This window comes from Pelophylax lessonae, assembly GCF_965119305.1.
Source record: "Pelophylax lessonae genome assembly, chromosome: 1".
Classification (NCBI taxonomy): Eukaryota; Metazoa; Chordata; class Amphibia; order Anura; family Ranidae; genus Pelophylax; species Pelophylax lessonae.
In genome coordinates, this window is record NC_138768.1 from 556053081 (window position 1) to 556074331 (window position 21251).

The following is a 21251-nucleotide window of genomic DNA, read 5'->3' on the forward strand; positions in this document are numbered from 1 at the left end:
TTGACATTACTACAGTAATCAGTGCTATACATATGCACTGTTACTGTAAAATGACACTGGTAGTGAAGGGGTTAACTTTTTTTGAAAAGGAAGGGGTGGTGTGTGTCCCTAGGGGCGTTATTCTAACTGTGATTGGCTGTGGCTTGAGCTGTAGGAACAGTGATCAACGGTCCTACATAGTAGAACCGTATGATCACTGTTCCTACACAGGGGAGAATGACAGGCGGCTTGTTTACATCAGCCGCTTGCCTTTCTCCCTCTCCACCTGACGATTGCGAGTGACCGGCGGACATCGGGTCCGCCGGTCACACGCGCGGGGGAGTCCGCGACCGCGCGGGAGTGGGAGCGCGCCTCCGGCGGCGTGCGCTCGCTCCCCAGAGCCTCACAGGCTAGTGACGTGCCCATACGTCACTTTGCCTGTGAGGGGCTGACCGCAGCAGTATATGTACTTGTGGTGGTTCGGCAAGTGGTTAAAGCTTTTTAAGCCCATGTTTTTCAATCCTTACTTTATATACTTTTAAAAGATAGGGGATACAAAAAATTTATATATAAAAAACATCCTGCTAGTATTTGAAGAGTATAGGTATTATGCGCCAGTTCAAGGGTCATATGACAAGGATGGGGGGAGGGGGAACCAAAGGGGTAGGCTCAACTGACACACATGCAAAAAACAAGGGAGGGGAAGATGGAGTAGTGTACCTTGCAGTATTTCTAGAAGTATTGTTATAAAACAACATGTTAGCTAATTCCATTTGATTTTAGTTCTACTTTTTGGAACAACAAAAATGCAATATGTTTATATGTTATGCACACCCTGAAATGATTATTGCAAGATAGATGAAAACTGCAATTTATACATATTCATCACTGTCTCATTTTTGTTGATGTCTTTCAGCATGTCCTGTACTCTGATGGGGAGGGATTTCTAGTCCCCAGAACTCCACTAATGATAACCACATGCAGTGCAGTCAGACCTGTCTAACTCGAATATACACTATTATTTATTTTCTCTTTGCTTTGGAAACAATAATATTAATGAAATAAGGAAAATACATTTGCCCTTTAGTATTTTATCTTATGCTATTGTGAACATCACTATGTGGACCCAACATACACTATATTGTCAAAAGTATTGGGATGCCTGCCTTTACACGCACATGAACTTTAATGGCATTCCAGTCTTAGTCCGTAGGGTTCAATATTGAGTTGGACTTCCTTTGCAGCTATCACAGCTTCAACTCTTCTGGGAAGGATGTCAACAAGGTTTAGGAGTGTGTTCTGGACCATCCTTCTAGAAGTGCATTTGTGAGGTCAGGCATTGATGGTGGATAAGAAGGCCTGGCTCACAGTCTCTGCTCTAATTTATCCTAAAGATGGGTTGAGGCCAGGACTCTCCTCCACCCCAATTGTGCTCATCCATGTCTTTATAGATTTTGCTTTGTGCGCTGGTCCAAATCATTTGGTGGAGGGGGGATTATGGTGTGGGGTTGTTTTTTTCGGGGTTGGGCTTGGTCCCTTAGTTCCAGTGAAGGAAACTCTTAGGACGTCTGCATACCAAGACATTTTGTACAATTTCGTGCTCCCAACTTTGTGGGGACAGTTTGGGGATGTCCCCTTCCTGTTCCAACATGTCTGCTCACCAGTGCACAAAGCAAGGTCCATAACAAAGACATGGATGAGCGAGTTTAGGGTGGAGGAACCTGACTGACTCAATCAAATGATTTGGACCAGCGCACAAAGCAAGGTCCATAACGACATGGATGAGCACAATTGGGGTGGAGGAGAGTCCTGACCTCAACCCAATAGAACACCTTTGGGATGAATTAGAGCGGAGACTGCAAGCCAGGTCTTGTCATCCAACATCAGTGCCTGACCTCACAAATGCCCTTCTGGAATAATGGTCAAACATTCTGATACACACACTCCTAAACCTTGTGGACAGCTTTCCCAGAAGAGTTGAAGCTGTTATAGCTGCAAAGGGTGTGCCAACTCAATATTGAACCCTACAGACTAAGACTGGGATGCCATTAAAGTTAATGTAAAGGCAGGCGTCCTAATTCTTTTGACAATATAGTGTTGATTTTCTGATGAAGGCCACCTTATAAAGCATAGGCTTGTTTTAGAAACACTGGCCAAAGAAAACTGGATCAATTGTCTATAGAAAGAAATTTGATTCATGAGGGACTGTTTTTATTTTTATATCAACTCCTGTATATTTCAGATATTTGAAAGCTTCAGGAAAGCTTTACAGGAAGGTATGGATTCAAAGGTTTCAAAGTAGGCACGACAGAAATGTGTTATCTATGAAGAGTCAAGCTGCAAAGGAAACCTGTCACCAAGAAAAAAACATTTGGATGGCAGTTTGCTAACTCAATGGAATAACATGTTTCTCCATATTTGTCAAATTTAAATTGATGATACACCATAATACTAAACTCATTGCCGGTGTTAGTAATTTAAATTATGATTTTCACAATGCAGCTTTCTGCTATAGGGTAAGATGCATGAAAGGTCCTTATCACTTGTTATACTTACTGTATTCATTGCATTTTTGTTAAATTCATATTTCTGATATTTTTTTCCAGGTACAGGTACTTTATCTACATTTTTAATATGGTAGTTTTCTTCTTCGTATTTTACTAATATTTCCAGACACATTTCCTGTTCATCAAATTCCTTTTGTTGTTTTTACCATATTTTTTTTTTAACTGAGCATCCTAGTTAAATTCTTTTTTACTAAGGTGGCGGAGCTGAATAGTACATGGAAAACGTTTTTGCAGAAATATCAATGTTTAAAAAGCCACACATGATGATCAAATACTGTAGATATGGTGGTTTTTGAGTTTACATGGATGCTTAGCTATCTTATATCTCATGTTTCTGTTTTCAAACCTCATAGTGTGTGTGGGTCTCTCTCTTTTTTTTTTTTTGCAGAACGGGACATCAAACTGTTGGTTCAATCAGTAGGGCAACGTTTATCCATCTTAGAGAAATGTACATTTCATAGTTATACCTTGGGCAGTTTTGGCCTCATCCTGATATATGAGGAGGTATGACGTATGATTCAAACTCATTATTATAAGTAGCTTTAAAAATGTCAAGCATGTTAACCCCATGTTCTTTTGTATGACTGTTCCTATGTATGACTATTCTACTATTTGTACGATTTGTCATGTAACTTTTTAAAAATTCAATAAAAAATTATTTGTTAAAAAAAAAAAAAAAAGTTAACCCCATGTTCTTTTGTATGACTGTTCCTATATATGACTATTCTACTATTTGTACGATTTGTCATGTAACTTTCTAAAAATTCAATAAAAAATTATTTGTTAAAAAAAAAAAAATGTCAAGCATGCTGCTTGGGATCTTTTCAGGAGGAGAGTGGTGTTGTTTCTGGAAGTGCTTTTGTGGATATGGATGGAAGAGGCATGGTAAGTGCTCAGAAGGAGATGGATACTAGTAGCACTGGTAGCACTGGTAACAAGTGGCATGCGCTCTTTTGTTGGTCTTCATTTGCCATTTTTGAATGCACCAGATGAAAGTCTTTCTTCTGGTAATTTCCCCCTTGATATTGGTTTACTTGTTTTCATAGAATCATAAAAACGATTTGTTTATGGCATTATTTCTCTAATTTACATGCATAAAAAGGGGAAGAATGTTGATGGTGATGATGAAAATAGCAAAGGGCAATCTTCTACAGAAATATTTTCCCATACAATAACATGCATCTTTAACAAATACTTTCATTTTCTTAATACAGCATTGTATTAACAATACAAACAACAACTATTGGCAATCCATTATAAGCTTACTTGAAAAATTCCCTTTCATGTTGTGATTGATGCCTGTCTGATGCTCATCTTCTTCCACAACATCATGTATTCCCTGCATGCCTTGTAGCTTCCCCTCTGCTGTTTACTTTTAATTTCTAAGGACTACAAATCCCATGGTATCTTGCTACCTGCAAGCAGTGAATCCTCTACTGACTCTGCCTCCTGTCAGCGGTGGCCAGGACAAGCGGTGGACAGGAGGGGCAGTTGCCCTAGGCGCTATGGTTTATTGCAGGGATGTGGGGGTGCCTTGACCCTAACCCTAAGGGAGGGGGGGGGGTGCAGTTTGGTATCCTTGCCCTGGGCCCTGGATGACCTTGTCCCGGCACTGCCTGTCAGCACCTCTGTAGTTCAAAAGTTAGGCTCTGTTAACTGCGTGAGACAATCAGAGAAGGAAGAACTCACTGCTCAAGGTGGTATAGATGCCTGATGACACACACCGGTGCATGCCCCGGCTCGCCTCTGTGGAAATTCAATGAAAGAAAAAGGAATTGGCAGCACTCCAGGTGAAGTCAAAATCCAGATTTATTGACTGGACATCCAAACATGACAATAGTGACAAGGTAGATGCGTTTCACACACTATACTATGTGCTTAATCATTACGGTAATGATTAAGCACACAATATAGTGTGTGAAACGCGTCTACCTTTTCATTATTGTCATGTTTGGATGTCCAGTCAATAAATCTGGATTTTGACTTCACCTGGAGTGCTGCCAATTCCTTTTTCTTTCATTGAACTGCGTGAGACAGCAGTGCCTACTCACAGGACATACTGAATACGTGTCACAGAATTAAATTGTGTGAGAATCTTCACAAAGTAAGTTTACAAACCTAAAAATTGTTCAGAGTAATAAGACTAGGTTAGAAATAATTGAAATATAATGTGGAAATTAATATATGATTTTACATTTTGACCATAGATACACTTGAAAGCTAAGTTACCAGCCTTATTGGTATGGATAAGAAAATAATAGAATGCCAATATAATGGAATATAATAATAGTGCTGAAGTATTATTCTACTCTCCCTCCACTTGGTTTTGTGTGCTGAGTACACTGGGAAACACTTCAGAACTTTATCTTGTATGCTGTGCTAATTTGAAATAAAAGAAACACTTAGTGGACATAGCGTGCAATATTTATTTTTACTTCATTTTGATGTTGTTTAATTAAAAGTGTTTAATCAAAAAATGTCTAGACTTCCAGTCACATAGCCAGCACTGAAATTACCCCAGAAAAGGGGTTTCAGCCCTTAAAAGTTAATTTCTCCTTCAGACCTCAAATTTAAAGATGAATTCCCAACAACCTCCCTGCTCCTCTGGTCCCTACTCCAATGTTCCACTGTCCACATTTGCTGGAGTACCGTCCTGTTCACTTTTAAACTCTGTATACAGCCCCAGGGGCTGTGTAACAGCATAATCTTGGTAAACGCTAGCAGTCATTGGTCAGCATGGTTATGTGAAAGTGCTGACTATTGAAAGTTACTTCTTCTACCCAGAAGTAAATAAAAGACTCACATTGTTAAGCACTGTCAATATTACGCTACACATGGAGTGTGTATGGAGTTTAACCACTTCCAAAAAACTCGCCGCCTTTTTACTGCGGCAAGGTGGCTCTCCTGCGCAAACCAGCCTAGACCTACGTCGGTCGCGTGCAGGAAGCTAGGGGGCAAGCGCGTGCCGCCGCTGGTGGGCGCGTGTCCCGCCGCCGCTGCGCTCCCGCCCCCACTCGGCAACGGGGAAGCCGATGCATGGGTCAGGCGGCTTTGATTGCCACCTGACACCCGTGATCGCTCCCCGCTGTGAGAGAAGGATGGGCAGCTCTTGTAAACACAGCTGACCGTTCTTCTCCCTGAAGGATAAAGGATCACGTCTCTATAGTCATTTCAGAAGCCACGCCCGCCATTACTAGTATAAAAAAAAAAAAAAAACAATAAAAATGACATAAATCTTTCCCGTAGTTAGTAGACGCGATAACTTTTGCGCAAACCAATCAAAATATGCTTATTACGATTTTTTTTTTACCAAGAATATGTATCAGAAAACAAATTGGTCTAAAATGTTAAAAAATTTTGATTTTTAAATTTTCTTTTTTGAGAATGTCATATAGCAGAATGTGAAAAATATTGTTTTTCTTTTTCAAAATTGTCGCTCTTTTTTTGTTTATAGCGCAAAAAATAAAAATCACAGAGGTAACCAAATACCACCAAAAGAAAGCTCTATTTGTGGGAAAAAAATGATATCAATTTTTTTTGGGTACGGCATTGCATGACCATGCAATTGTCCGTTAAATTAAAGCAGTGCCGAATCGCAAAATAGGGCCTGGTCAGGAAGGGGGCAAATCCTTCTGGTCTTAAAGTGGTTAAAGGTTTGTCGATCTGCTCACTGGAAGATGTGGAAGGTCGAAGACTATTGGCATGGGCAGTAAATGCAGTGGGGGAATGGTGTTACTGGGTGGGTGTAAAGTTAGTATTAGCCTTTAAATTACTCTTTATCTATATTTCCCTCGAAAAAGATTGCTGACATGTTAACATTTGAGTAAAAGTCCACTTTAAGTCTGATGTCACACACCAAGAATTTCCTTATTTCTTTTTTCATGAACTGGCAAGACAAAATAGGAAGGGACTCTACCCCGTATTTACACTGGCGAGATTTAATTCCATGTTGGAAACGGCACTGATCATCTGCATCATAGGCCTGTCCTGGAGCTTGTGTTGGATAAATAAAATCCTGACGTGGGGGCGCATTATTCAGGCAAAGGCCCAGGCCTGAACTGTGGAGAGAAGAAAAGGAAGTCCGCATCAGTATGTGTGTGCAAATAAGCTTACATATTTCATAATAAATATACTGTATATAGTTACTGCATCAGGAATTATTAAGATATACTATAACTATAACTTCACAGACTCATTCAAGGAGTTGACTTGGTTGGAAATTTCTGGAATATTTGTGCTTGATCATGACAGAAGAAAATTCAGTGTCACATACATCTATCCAGCATGTAGAACAATGCTATTCCAAGGGTTTTGAGGTGTGTCTAAAAAGTTTGGTGAATGATATCAGAAAACAAACAAAACAGAAGATATAAACAAATTGCCGGCGGCCCTGGGTTACTGTAGGTCTGTTCTTAAGTCGAATTTGTAAGTCGGAACAGGTAAGTTTAGCTCCAGCAAAAATAATAATTTGTAAGTTTTTTAGATAGCATAGGGAAGGGTTAACACCCCTGTACCATTTGTTTTGCTGTCTACACCCCTGTTTAGAAGATTTCACCTCACTTTCTGTTCCTATAACAACTGTATTTTGAAAATTTTGGGTTGTTGGGGAAACAAGGATTGGTGATAAAGCTTCAGTGGAGACCCCGTTCACACTGGGGTGACCCGACTTTGCCGGAGCGGCCGGCACGGACTTCATATCATTGAAGTCAATGTAGGTCGCTCCAGGTCGCCCCAAAGAAGCTCCGGACCCTTTTTCTAAGTCGCAGCGACTTGTGTCGCTCCTATTAGAACGGGTCCTGTGCTGCTCTATGGCAGGCGACCCACGGAGACTTGTCAGGCGACCAGGTCGTCTGACAGGTCGCCCCAGTGTGAACGGGGTCTTACAGGAATGAATTTCCCTTCCTAGGGGTAGATTTCTCCTTACTTCCGGTTGTCTCCTTCCGTTTGTAAGTAGGAGTAGTTTGTAAGTCGGATGTTTGCAACCCGGGGACTGCCTGTACCTTTATTGGCCTTCAAAATAATCGCCATCCTTCACAACACACTTTTGACAACATTCATAAAGCTTCTGGAAACTGCCAGCAAAGGCCTCTTTAGGAATCGATTGCAGAACCACTGTCACACATTCTTGGATTACCACCACGTCCGCAAATTTTTTCGCCTTTTATGACGCTCTTCAGTCGGGACTATTTTTGGGAAGACGGTGAAGGCCATGCCATCTATTGTCGCTGGATTCCAGATCGAACTGGTAGCACCAGGTCTCATTACCTGTGACGATGGTTCGCAGAAAGGATGGGTTCTGATCCAACATGGTGAAGAAATCTCCAGAGGTTTCCATCCGATTTGCTTTCTGTTCGTCTGTCAGCTTGTGCAGCACAAACTGGGAACAGATCCTGCGCTTACCCAAATCTTTGCGGACGATGGTGCTCACTGTGTCCTTGCTAATGCCCAATTCCTCCACCATCAATAGTAGACTCAGTCACTGATCTTATGCCAGCATTTGTAGCACTCGCTTGATCATGTCTGGGGTTCAGTTTGTCAACGGCCGACCCAAAGATGGGTCATCCTCAATCGTTTCCTTCCCATCACAAAAGTTTTTGAACCAGTTGTAAACACATTTTCTGCTCACGGTTTCTGTCTGGTATACTTTTAATGCGTCTCTGTCTCCGTTTTTCAAAATTTGTAGAAGAACATGATGCTCCATTGCACTGTGACCCTACCTCTCACACTGACTACATTTGACTGCCTGTAGCGGGTCTACCCTGAGGGTCACAAGTACTCAAAGCTAGGTGCTGCTTCTCGATGTGTCCCTGGATAGCCGTGTGCATGCGCACGCACCTGGCCCATGTTGTCATTGAGATGTCGGACCACTCATTGAACTTTTTAAACACACCTTAAATAACTATGGACTACAGCAGATTAATTAACTTTTACGTGGATGTTATTTTACCATAGTTTAATTTTTTTCACAAAACTAAAAAACATTATTTTTGGAGCAAATATCCTAACACCGAGAGTCATACCTCTTGGTCCCCACTTCTAAATATAGTCTCCTAATAAATGTGTTTTCCATATCAGCAGTGACCAGAAATCACCCTTCGCTGCACCTGACATGTCATGGCTGCTTTTTGCATAGCTAGAGTAAGCCTGTAAAATATGATATGCTACAGATCTTGTTTTCTGGTTAAAAGGAGTTGTAAAGGCAAAAGGTGTTTTATCTGTGTCTAGCAGCCTCCCTAGCACCCCCAAATTCTTTTCTGAGCCCCTTCTCTGTCAAGGGATGTCCACGAGTCCCTCGGCCACGCAGGACTCTCTCTCCTGATTGGCTGAGATACAGCAGGGACACCATTGGCTCCTGTGGCTGTTAATCAAAGTCAGTAAGTCAATCACGAGGGAGAGGGAACCGAGCTGAATGGCATCTCCGTGTCTAGATGGACACACAGAGCTGCAGCTTGGCTTGGGTGCCCCCATAGCAAGCTGCTTGCTGTGGGGGCACTCAACAGAAGGGAGGGGCCAGGAGCACTGAGGAGGGACCCGAGAAGAGGAGGATTTGGGCTGCCCTGTGCAAAACCACTGCACAGAGGAGGTAAGTATAATATGTTTGTTATTAAAAAAAAAAAAAAAAAAGAGAGAGGGAGAGACTTTACAATCACTTTTAAGCACAAGCCAGAGCAGGATTTGTTGTGCCTCGGTGATGAAAAGAATGCTCCCACCCACTCTACCACCCGCTTTCTTACTTGATTTGTTGGCAGCAGACTTTTTTTTACACAAGCCTGACACTAGGGCCATGTGCTAGAAGATTCCCAGGTGCCTGAACCAACTATCATGCATCTGTATTGTATACTCTGTTCTGTAAAAAGGGGGGGAAGGAAAAGTATTTTTTTTTTTCATAGGAGACAATGTTAAAGTGGTATTAAACCCAAAAGCAAACATTTAATATATTGTAGGTTACAATTTCTTAGATGCGATACAATTTCTTAGATTCTTTTTAGGCTTGCTTTCTTCTATTTTTATTTGATGATACAGCCTGTAACTCTGTTGTTTTTACAAAGAACAAGCTCTCCAGCACAATGTATCAGTTACAAAAATGAGACAAACCATTTAACACTAGCATGAATGCTTACAATGGTCAGCTTTTATTTATTTATGTAATAATTTTATCCCAAAAAGAAAAACAAAATGTTTATTGTAACTGCTTAAAAAGTATTAGCTGGAGTTTGGCTTCAATTTGTTAAGTGTATCTAAATCTGCGAGTCCATTTAACAGTCCCCTCCCCTCTCCTCCCCCTAGACTGACAATGCTGCTGTCCAAAGGTGCCCCCTATGCTCAGTCATGCAGAGTGGGAGAAATCTAATACAGGAGGTGTGTTACTGATCAGAACACCAGTTGAAAACAATGGGACAAAAAGTCTAAAAAAAGAAAACTGATAAAGCCACCATATTTAAAGATTTGTAATCTGTAATATATTTTAATTTTGGTTCTTGGGTTTAAAACCGCTTTAACTACGCTAAAAAAAGATTCATATTCATAAGCTTTAACTTCTCACAGATTCTAGCAGTTAATGTCAAAATAAAGGTAAAATAACTTCTTTGGCTGCTGTGGGCAAATTTTCTGCACAGTAGTAAAAAAAAAAACTACCTGGACCCACAAAGGAAGCCAAAAGAAGTCCCGGTAAAAACAGTTTTCCATACTATTGCCTAGTAATTGTAAATGTTGATTCTTTTACAAAATGGTGCCCATCTGCCCACTGCCTCAGCATATAGTGAGCTCCTCTTAGTAAAACGTGGCTTCGGGCTTTGGCTCCTGCCCCTGGGAGAACCCCCTCTAACATGTTTTGCCCAGTAGGGACGTCATCCTAGAGTCCCTAGTCCTAGCATTCAAAAAAGAGCATGTATTTTTCAAGGATTACGGAACAAAAGTGGATTAAACAATGTCTAATTGTATAAAGAAAACATTTCAGGTGACTTACTCCAGAAAGCTGGTGATGTAGTCCCTGCTACAAGCCGACCACACAAATGGATTGGTCTTCATAGTAATGTGAGCTGCCATGAGCTTGGCTGTCTCTTGACCTCGAGATCCACAGCCATTACCAATACCATCATGATTCATGCCAAACCTAAAGGAAGAAGATGTTTATTTGATTTATTTTGTTTTCGCTAAGAAACTCAGTAAAAAGAAAATGATAAGATGTGATCCATATAGGTATATTTTAAACATGTGTATAATGAAACACCTATATATTCTTATTAGTGGTTTGTATGTCTTCAAATTTATCTGTCCTGAACACCTAAAAAATTCAAATGAACTAAATTCAGTTTTAAGTCCAAGTATTAAGTCAAACTGTGCCAACTGAGGAAAATGTTAGTAGGACATTTTGCTAACAATAAGAGAATGTGGTAAGTGGGAAATTTATTTTACTTTAATGGCTATACAATGGGTGAACACATAGAAAATATTTAGAAAGAGAGTTAATTTCGTTTTTTTTTTTTTTACTCAGTTAAAACCTATTTTTTTTAAATAAAATTTTCACACCTATGAAAAAATAACTTGTTAAGTTTCTTATTTTGTTGTTTCGCAACATTGTTTCAACTTTAGGTTAAGGCACATTTAAATCAGATGCACCGATGCTGATTACAAAAGGAATTCAGAATTTTCATACAATAAATTGATTGAATAGTCACGTCAATTATCCGGTCATGTAAAAAGCAATTCATGTTTACTTATTTTAATTTCACATGATTGGATAATTGAAGGGATTAATCACACAATGTATAACTGCTTTAGTAAAACAGTCTCCACGCTAGGGTCTTCAAAGACCTGGGGCATTTATGGACTTTGTAGTAGATGTGATGAATACATTGACGGAGTTTCAAAAGGCATGCACGTTACAGCTATCTCTTGCCTATAGAAGTTCATGACAATGCAGTCATAGGCATTTTTTACACTAACATTGTTTTCAAGCCTTTTGCTGTTTTTTTTTCAGTGCTTGAAAATTTCTTATACCTGAAGAAATGCATTGTGTACAGCCGGCACTAAAGTGTTCCATCGATGAACTTTAAAAACATCCTGTTTGCAGCATTTTCAGAGCAATTTTACCTTCTATTGTAGTCTATGGCAAAGCTTGGAAGATGCTGTTTAAGCAATTTCACAGGAAAGGAAATGCAACATACGGCTTTGAAATTGCTTGTCATTAATTGCTTGCACAATATCAATAGAAACTTTCAAGTGTGGCTGCTATGCAATGAACTATTACCTTTCCCCATGCAAGGAAATGCTTCAGTGATATACAGAGAAGCGCCACCTAGCGTGGAGTGCACGTGACTGTGGCTGTGGGCAGTTGAACGTAGTTAGTGTGAGAGGTAGGGTCACAGTGCTATGGAGCAACAAGTTAACATCAAAACGAAATGTTGGTGCAAGTGTACAAAAGGAAGCCGTGAGCAGAAAATGTGTTTATGACTAGTTCAAACGCTTTTGTGACAGGAAGGAAATTATTAAGGATGAGCCACATTCGGGTCGACCGTTGACCAGCAGAACCCTAGACATGATCAAGTAAATGCAAAAAATGTTGTCACAAGATCAGCGACTGACGTTACGATTGATGGCAGAGAAATTGGGCATTAGCAAGGACACAGTGCACACCATCATCAACAAAAATTATGGAAGTGGAAGATCTGTTCCTGGTTTGCCGCACAAGCTGCCAGACTAACAGAAAGAAAAACGGATAAAAACCTCTGGAGATATCATTACTATGTATAACCGGGATCCATCCTTTCTGTGAACCATCGTCACGGTATGAGATCTGGTGCTACCAGTTAGATCCGTAATCCAAGGGGCAATTGATGGAATGGCATTCACCATCTTCCCCACCTGAAGAGTGTCATAAAAGGTGCATGTTTTGCAGGCGTGGGGGCAATCCAAGAATGTGTGACAGCGGTTCTGCGAATGATTGCTAAAGAGGCCTTTGCTGACAGTTTCCAGATGCTTTATGAACATTGCCAAAAGTGTGTTGTGAAGAATGGTGATTATTTTGAAGGCCAATAAAAGTAATTTGTTTCTATCTTCTGTTTTGTTTGTTTTCTGATACCATTCACCAAACATTTTAGACACACCTCGTATATTCCCTCTCTGGCTACCCTTTGCTTGTTGACATAACCTTGAACCTAGTTGCCCTCCCATAGAACCTGGGAGTGGGCAACAAAACCTGCGTCACCATATGCAAAGGACAACGCTATGATGATGTTCAGGTGTAGGTGTGTTTATAGTAGTACACCATGCTGCAGTCACAGGCCTGAGGCATTGACGCAAAGGAAGATCTAGAGCATACTGCTTTGGGTGCCAGAGTCTAGTGGCACCTCTTTTTCATGTGTGAACACATATGTATCTTTTAAATGGCTGGAATGGCTTTTAGTAATTTCTACTAGAAAGTTACTGAAATAAAACAGTTCGGTTATCATGACTGTTCATTTTTATAAAACGTTAGACTAAGCAGACCTAGAATGACCACAGCAACTGAAGACCATTATATTAGGTTTAAACATGTACACACAGCATCTGCAGCTGATATTCAACAATCAAAACTTGGTCAGCAAACTGCAACCTTAAAGGGAATTTACCACTCTCCAAATCAACTTTTTGACAAGCAAACAATTGTACATGTTTTGGCTAAGAAGAAACAAAATGGCACTGTTGACTGGAACAAAATCTGGACTAGATTCATTACAGTTCACAATTGCAATTGGAGAAGCTATGTGAGAAACTGACCATATGAGAGATCAAAGCAACACTGCTTAAAACCTACGGTCACACATAGTGGTAGAAATATTTAGGTCTTGGAATGTTCGACTTAGTTTAGAATTGCTGACTTGCACACAATGATCTATTTGCTAATTAAAGATACATATTTTATTAATACTGCAGAGGCAAACACTCCTGTAAAATGTATGGGAGAAGATTTATTATCTAGAAGGGCAGTATTGTTAAACATACACACCAAAGCTATACCAGATCACTTTGGTGTCCAGTGATCAGAGAGGAGTGTTGACCTGCATGGCTTTTGGTTGATGGTTAGCTGGTCACCAAAATTCAATCTTATTGCACATGTTTGAGTACATTTAAAAAGAAAAAGGGTAAAAACTGTTTAAAATGCTCTAAAATAATGTTTTTTTATTACATTTGAACAGAGTGAGGTGAACTGAACAGTTCTTGGTGGTGCTAATACCTATATCTGTACAACAATTGTCAGGTTTTAAGTGATCCCCATTTGAGTTATTTTCCCTCATGGGACATATCATTCTACTCTGTATCTAACTTGGCTGCATGGCCCTCTCGGTCTTGGGGCTGCTAGTCCCTCATCTTTCATGTATATTTGATTTGTGTCCATTTCCTGGATTGCTAAAACAACCTGTGACAATGGACATGCCCATGACATCTGCTGGTAGATATTTAGCCACTGCGTAGTAATGCTACAGTGCCATGCATGATAGCAGTTCATTCAGAGATCGAATCTGTCACATGACAAGGACAGCAATGTGCACAATACCCTGCAAAAAAGCCTTAGAAATTAGAGACCAGCAGTCTCTGAAACAGAACAACCAAAACTAAGATTTGGCCCTGATGTTTCTCAAGGATAGATGCTGGCCCAGACCAGACTGGAAGAAAGATGGGATTTGTCCCACAGAGTACATTCTAGACTGAAAATTCCCAGTCTTGCATGATGCAAAGTAGGTCTTCCAGATGTGATGGTAGACTCTACAAGAAGATGATTTTCTAGCCTTTAGGAGCAAAGGGATGACCAAATCTGATAAGCCTCTGCCCCTCAGAACCTGGGCTATTACAGCCATGCCTTTAAAGCCAGCAACCAAAGAGGAGGAAGAGCATATGAAGAGTCTGCCAAAATTTTAAGTATGTCCAAGTAACACGTCTTCCTGGGCCAGTTCAGTGAAGTGAGGATCCCTGGAATGCCCTCCAATTTAAATCTGCGGAGCAGATGAGGGGGTGGATCAATAGGCAATGCATAGATCAAGCTGAACCGATTTTAGTGAGTCACTAGAGTATCCACTGCAAAAACACAAGGGCCCCCAAACCTCGCAAAAACCCTGTCCATTTTGGTGTAGAATCTGGACATTAGAAGATCCTTATCCAGCATATGAATGACAGTGTGGGAAAGGACATACATTTCCTCCCAGTTGGGAATCAACCAGTCTACTTCTCCCTGGGTGGCACAACTTCTGGTGCCTCAATGTAGGCCACTGCTGTGACATTATCTGACTGGAATCTGATTGGATAACCTCACAACTGGGAGCTCCAGCACTGGAAGGATAACTGATATGATTTGTCTTCCAGGATGTTAAGGGAAATGGATCTTCTTCTAATCACCAAGTTTCCTGCATAGACAGGGCATCCAGGACTCATCCTCAGTATGACAGACCGGCATTCATTATGAGAACCTTTTTGGGTAAAAATGTTTCTCTAAATCAAAAGATGGGTTGTAAATCCACCACACCAGGGAGATTCTGTCCTTGCTGGTTAAATGCATGGGGTAGACTCAATGGACCCTTATGCTGGCATGAATCAAGGGCTGACCCTGGGACTGAAGGTGTCCCTGCAGCTCTTTTTACATGACTAGCATGCTATGGTGAGCACCCATGCAAGATCCAGTTTGACAAAGTCGCATAACAGGCCAGCCTTGTATCCTCCTCCAGGCAGGGTCTAGGTACATTCCCCCAGGGCACAGCCAAGAAGTCAACTGATCCAGAAAGCTGCTGAAAAGGAGTCACAGTGCCTATGGAGCAGTTAGGAAACTTGATAACAGAAAATAATAACAAGGTAAGCTTCTTTCAGTACAGAGAAGACATCCATCATCCAAGGACACAGCTGTGTATAGCCCATGGTGTCCTGTACTGTATGATTAAACATACTTTATTCGTTTTGGGTAGAGTGGGTAAGGGCTAGGACCTCTGTCAAGTTTTTTTGCTGTCTATCTTCCTGCCCTATACACTCTTGACCCCTACACTCTTTGCATTATGCACTGCTGACCCTGTATTCTGTGTGTTATTCACTCCTGGGCTCTACACTCTCTGCCTTACACACCCATGGCCCCTGTATTCCATGCTCATGCACTACTGAACCCTGCACCCTCTGTGTTATGCACCCTTGAGCCTTGCAGTCTCTGCTTTACACACTGCACTTTCTGCATTATGCACTTTTGGTCCCTGCATTCTTTGCATTATTCGCTCCTGGCCTCTGAACTTCGTGCCTTTTACACTCCTGGCCTCTTGCATTCTCTGGGATACACACTGCTGAGCCCTGCACTATAGACATTTCATTTTATATTTCATATACCTGCACTCTATTTATATTTTGTACTCCTGAAGTTCTGTTTTAAAGTAGGTGTCATGCAGAAAAGCATATTGAAGGGAAGAGTTTCATTTAAAACAATAATTGTACTAAGTGTTGATCATGTCTGTTAGACTCCTTGCTTGTGGCACAGTAGACAAAGCAAATTTTGTGGGTAAAATCACTATGGTGTATGTGTGCTTTATATACAGTAAGTGGGCTCAGGTTTTATGTTATTTGTCATGCTGCTTAATTACTACAGGCTATATTACTACAGGCTATTCTTTTATGGTGGAGGGTTAAAAAAAATGGGTGAAAAATACTAGAGATTATGTATAAAAGTATTCAACATAATGACCAAGTCACTATTGTTGCTGAGAAAATGCCTTCTTTAGTACTCCTGATTTAAGTTATTCACTTTTTTTCTGTATCTCTTTAGGTATCTCTTTAGGTTTCATTTATGTGTCTTAAATGCTTTGTATGGATCCAAAGGCTAGTAATTTAAAGATGCTAGGTTGTAGAGAGGTTGAAAACGGTACATGGAACTCACTCACGTGTGTCCCACCTCATGTGCAATGGTGAAAGCTGTTGCTAGGCCAATATCTTCATTTATACTGCAGCTTCTCTCTCTTTCACACATTCCACCCACTGGTGCCAAACCTAAAGAATAATAGGGGAAAATAAATCTTTGTTTCATCACAGATCTTAAAATTATCTTCCTTTACACATTTTTCTAAAAAGAGTACATGCACATTCAATTAGACGTATACTGTACAACAGATATACAGTATCTCACAAAAGTGAGTACATCCCTCACATTACTGTAAATATTTTACTATATCCTTTCATGTGACAACACTGAAGAAATGACACTTTGCTACAATGTAAAGTAGTGACTATACAGCTTGTATAACAGTGTAAATTTGCTGTCCCCCCAAAAATAACTTAACACACAGCCATTCATGTCTAAACTTCTGGCAACAAAAGTGAGTACACCCATAAGTGAAAATGTCCAAATTGGGCCCAAAGTGTCAATATTTTGTGTGGCCGCCATTATTTTCCAGCACTGCCTTAACCCTCTTTGGCATGGAGTTCACCAGAGCTTCACAGCTTGCCACTGGAGTCCTCTTCCACTCCTCCATGACAACATCACAAAGGTGGATGTTAGAGACCTTGCGCTCCTCGACCTTCCATTTGCGGATGCCCCACAGATGCTCAATAGGGTGTAGGTCTGGAGACATGCTTGGCCAGTCCATCACCTTTACCCTTAACTTCTTTAGCAAAGCAGGGGTTGTCTTAGAGGTATGTTTGGGGTTGTTATTATGTTGGAATACTGCCCCGCGGCCCAGTCTCCGAAGGGAGGGGGTATCATGCTCTGCTTAAGTATGTCACAGTACATGTTGGCATTCATGGTTCCCTCAATAAACTGTAGCTCCCCAGTGTTGGCAGCACTCATGCAGCCCTAGACCATAACACTCCCACCACCATGCTTTACTGTAGGCAAAACACACTTGTGTTTGTACTTCTCACCTGGTTGCCCCCACACACACTTGACACCATCTGAACCAAATAAGTTTATCTTGGTCTCATCAGACCACAGGACATGATTCCAGTAATCCATGTCCTTAGTCTGCTTGTCTTCAGCAAACTATTTGCGGACTTTCTTGTGTATCATCTTTAGAAGAGTATTCCTTCTGGGACGACAGCCATGCAGACCAATTTAATACGAATGGTCTGGGCACTGACAGGCTGATCTCCCACCCCTTTAACCTCTGCAGAAATACACTGTTAGGGCTCTTTCACATGGTCCGCTCCGTAGGCGGATCCGAGTTGCTCAGCGGGGATCGATCCGCGATCCCTGCTGAGCCGGGCGGATGACAGCTCCGTCTCCGCTTGCAGAGCGGAGAGGGAGGTGTCTCTGCCCCCGCTGCCCTCTATGGGGGATCGGATGAGAGCAGACCGCTTGTCCGCTCTCATCAGATCCGATCCGCTCCGATTACTGAACGGATGGAAAAATAGGGTTTCCATCCATCCAGATTTCAAGCACAGGATCGGATGCGGATGGCAGCGGGTGTCAGCGGACATGTCTCCGCTGACACCCGCTGCCCCATAGAGCTGCATGGAGGATCCGATCAGATCCACCTAAAAAACTGACAGGCGGATCTGATCGGATCGCCCGTGTGAAAGAGCCCTTAGACAAGCTGTACACTCACTACTTTACATTGTAGCAAAGTGTCATTTCTTCAGGGTTGTCACATAAAAAGATACTGTATTTTATTTTAAGAATATAAAACAGTTATCTCACCTAATGTTCCACATGGCTTGTTTTTGTAAATGCAAATATCATATCTGTAAAAAAAAAAAAAAAATACACAGACAACTTTTATAATACATGTAGATATACAGTATTTGAACAAAAACAGGAATCCCCATAATAGTGTACTATTTTGGGGGCCTACTGATTAGATTCAAGGTGTACACAATGAACACAAATGTTTATGTTTGTTCTATTAGAATACAACTGTAGCATTCAACGTAATACACTCTCATCACTTTGACTATATTAAATACGGACACTACTTGTACATAATTGTTACCAGTGACTACTTTTGCTTTTCACAGAACTCCAGCTAGGTTAATGATCACCCGAAGGCTCTCCAAACTCGACCTGAGAGATGCAAATTCTGCCCAAAGCTGTTGCTGGTTAGGACATCTAGTTTCCAAATTTTTCCCAATTCTCAAGTGCAATGATATCTTTTGGAAAACTTTAACAACATGACACAACAGTTGGTAAGACAATATCACTTTCATTTGCAGTCTCTGTTAATGTTTTTATTACCTGGTTATTAAGACGGCAGTGTCATGGTCAGCTATGCCACTCTCTGTGATTGCATTACCATTTCGACTTACAATGGACTTTTGCCATCTGCAGAAGCTGTCAAGTGACTTTCCTGCATGGTGGTTGATTTCCAGGTTAGGCTGCAGACAATAATAATATTATAATAATGTCAACTAAGTTTACTGCGTCAAGGGTGCTAATACATCTTATTAGCATTGTTAAACATATTTGAGACATACTGCAGTAAGTTATACCTACTAGCTAGACTTCATTTTTGCACAGAAAAGGCATTATCTTTTTATTGATTTGTTAAAAAATTATATGTTGGTGGTACACTGGATCAAGATTTTGGTAGGTATTTAGACCCCTTGATGTTTTCGTTGAGAGGCTGCTCTCTAAAAACTTATGGGTATGAAAAGGGGTTGTTGGATAAGTAAGTTTAGTAGAGTAAGGAGAGCATGTGGCATATTGTTGAGAGTCCACTTAAATGTTTATTATTTATGAGTGAAAAACCATAGTCGACTTATTTTGTGGGGCTTGATCGATCCATTTTCATCACGGCTTGCGGAGATGAGGGTTGGAGTAAAAATAGATGGACAGCGAGAATCCCATTGTTAACTCCTTTAGCATGAATTTTGGGTCTGTTCTGATTATGATTAAGCAGCCTTCTCTGGTCACCAATTGGGCAGCCTGCTCTAGTTGTCAGTCTGGCAGGGTTCTAAACCAGTAACCAAAGCAGACCCTTAATCCATGCTAGAGAAATCAACTTCATGATACTCGCTGTTTGAGCAGTTTTCTTCTAACCCTCACTAGCACATTACCTGATGAAGGGGCTTAGTTAAGCCTCTGATAAACATTGCATTTTGTTATTTAGTTCATGACATATAAAGAGTGAAATTGGCTCTCAACCATACATCCAGGGCTCTCATCACTCTACCAGACTTGATGTTGTTAAATAATTCCTCATATCACAACAAGAAGAAAAACAGCCTACAATATATGGTATTTTTAATAAAACTATAGATAATGGATTGTTACATCCATCGTATCCACTACTTTCTTTTACCGACTTGGTCAATGTTTGCATACAGTGGAAAAGTTATTTCTCAGTTTTTCCCTATTTCTCTACTTTGGGCAAATGGTTGATAAGTTATTTGTTTTTGAGGCTACACACCTAGAGTTATATTTAAATGCCAAAGAATTAAAAGATATAAACTATTTTCTGACTAAGTACTGAAAAATAAAATGTGACAGATCAGATATATAATTTAGGCTGTAAAAAGTATGATTTGACAAATTAATATTTTGCAAAAAAAAAGAAACGGAATTTCTAACAATGAACAAAATGCTAGTGATTTAGTGCCTGTATTATTACTATTTTTATTAACCTGATCTTCAGTCAAAAGGATTAGCCGAGTCACCATGATGTTCACAATGTTCCCCAGACTTGAGTCCTGGAAAAGTTTGGCAACCTGACCTCCAGGAAAGAAAAAAAGATCAGTCTTAATATCACTAATAAATGCTGAGCAAGTGGAACACAGAATGGTATTTTCTTCTGTCCTAAAGGTAAAAAGTAGCTTGCATAGGTTGTAATACTTACAATGTTCATGATAGCCAGGATATATTGCTCAATGTCCCTTCTTCCATGATAGCCAATCATCATTTTATCTGCAACCACTAAAGTCTCCACATATCGCTCTGTGCTCACTGATCGTTTAAGTGGCAGAGGTCCACGCTGTGTGTGGTTGGAAGCTGGTCGTAAAGGTGGAGGCCTTGGGTTTCTCAGCCACCAATGACGGTCCTTCCAGGGCTTGTCATCTAGAGTAGAACAAACATTCATTCAGGTAATTTCCTTGGTTACAAAATGTTTCAGCATAATCTTGCCTAGTAAAAAAACGTCTCTTATAAAACTAAGATATAAACCAGTGATAAAACTGATAGAAGATAAATAAAGGGCAAGTCCATCCAACACTGTAAAATTATTGTTGGATGGATGCCAATGTGTTAAGGCATGGCCAAGCAGCAAGATTACATGGCATGAACTACTATTTGGTTGCTTTGGGCTGCTACACTTTGCACATGACACTGCTCTTTGCACTTCTTTTTAAAGGTAAACTATAGTGGATTTTAGTAATTTTTTAAAAATGTTTAAACATTTATAAACTTCTATTTTACATCACAGTTTTTTTATTTTTTTATTATTTGCATACAGAGCGTACTTGGATCTTGAATTAGAAAGTCTAACAATAACTTAGCACTTTTTGACTGTTCCGTCAAACTAGAGATGTAGACTGCACTATCTCTACTAGGAAGAGAGGTATACAGCATGAAAAACAGGCATATCTCTGTGCCAGGGAGTGACAGGTGTTAGAGAAATACCCTCCTAAACAGTTGTCAACCAAACAGTATTGGAATATTTTCCCTCTGTTCTTGTTCTAGTGACAACTCAAAATGTTGGTTTCTTCCTCTTTCAGTTCCAGTGACAAAGGTTATCAGAACAAGTCAAAGTAAGTAAGTATATATCCATAATAGAA

The 21251-nt window shown here is 40.4% G+C and overlaps 1 protein-coding gene across 1 annotated transcript in view; it reads right to left on the reverse strand.

Moving 5' to 3' along the window:
• ADAMTS10 (ADAM metallopeptidase with thrombospondin type 1 motif 10) overlaps positions 1 to 21251 on the reverse strand; it is a 110779-nt gene that overhangs the window by 80941 nt on the left and 8587 nt on the right. Inside the window, exons 5-11 of the mRNA XM_082263585.1 lie at positions 20318 to 20535; positions 20106 to 20189; positions 18718 to 18857; positions 18184 to 18227; positions 16433 to 16538; positions 10513 to 10659; positions 6463 to 6604 (exon numbers count right to left, since the gene is read on the reverse strand). Of these exons, the coding sequence (XP_082119711.1) occupies positions 6463 to 6604; positions 10513 to 10659; positions 16433 to 16538; positions 18184 to 18227; positions 18718 to 18857; positions 20106 to 20189; positions 20318 to 20535 (881 nt within the window). The remainder of the gene's footprint in view (positions 1 to 6462; positions 6605 to 10512; positions 10660 to 16432; positions 16539 to 18183; positions 18228 to 18717; positions 18858 to 20105; positions 20190 to 20317; positions 20536 to 21251) is intronic.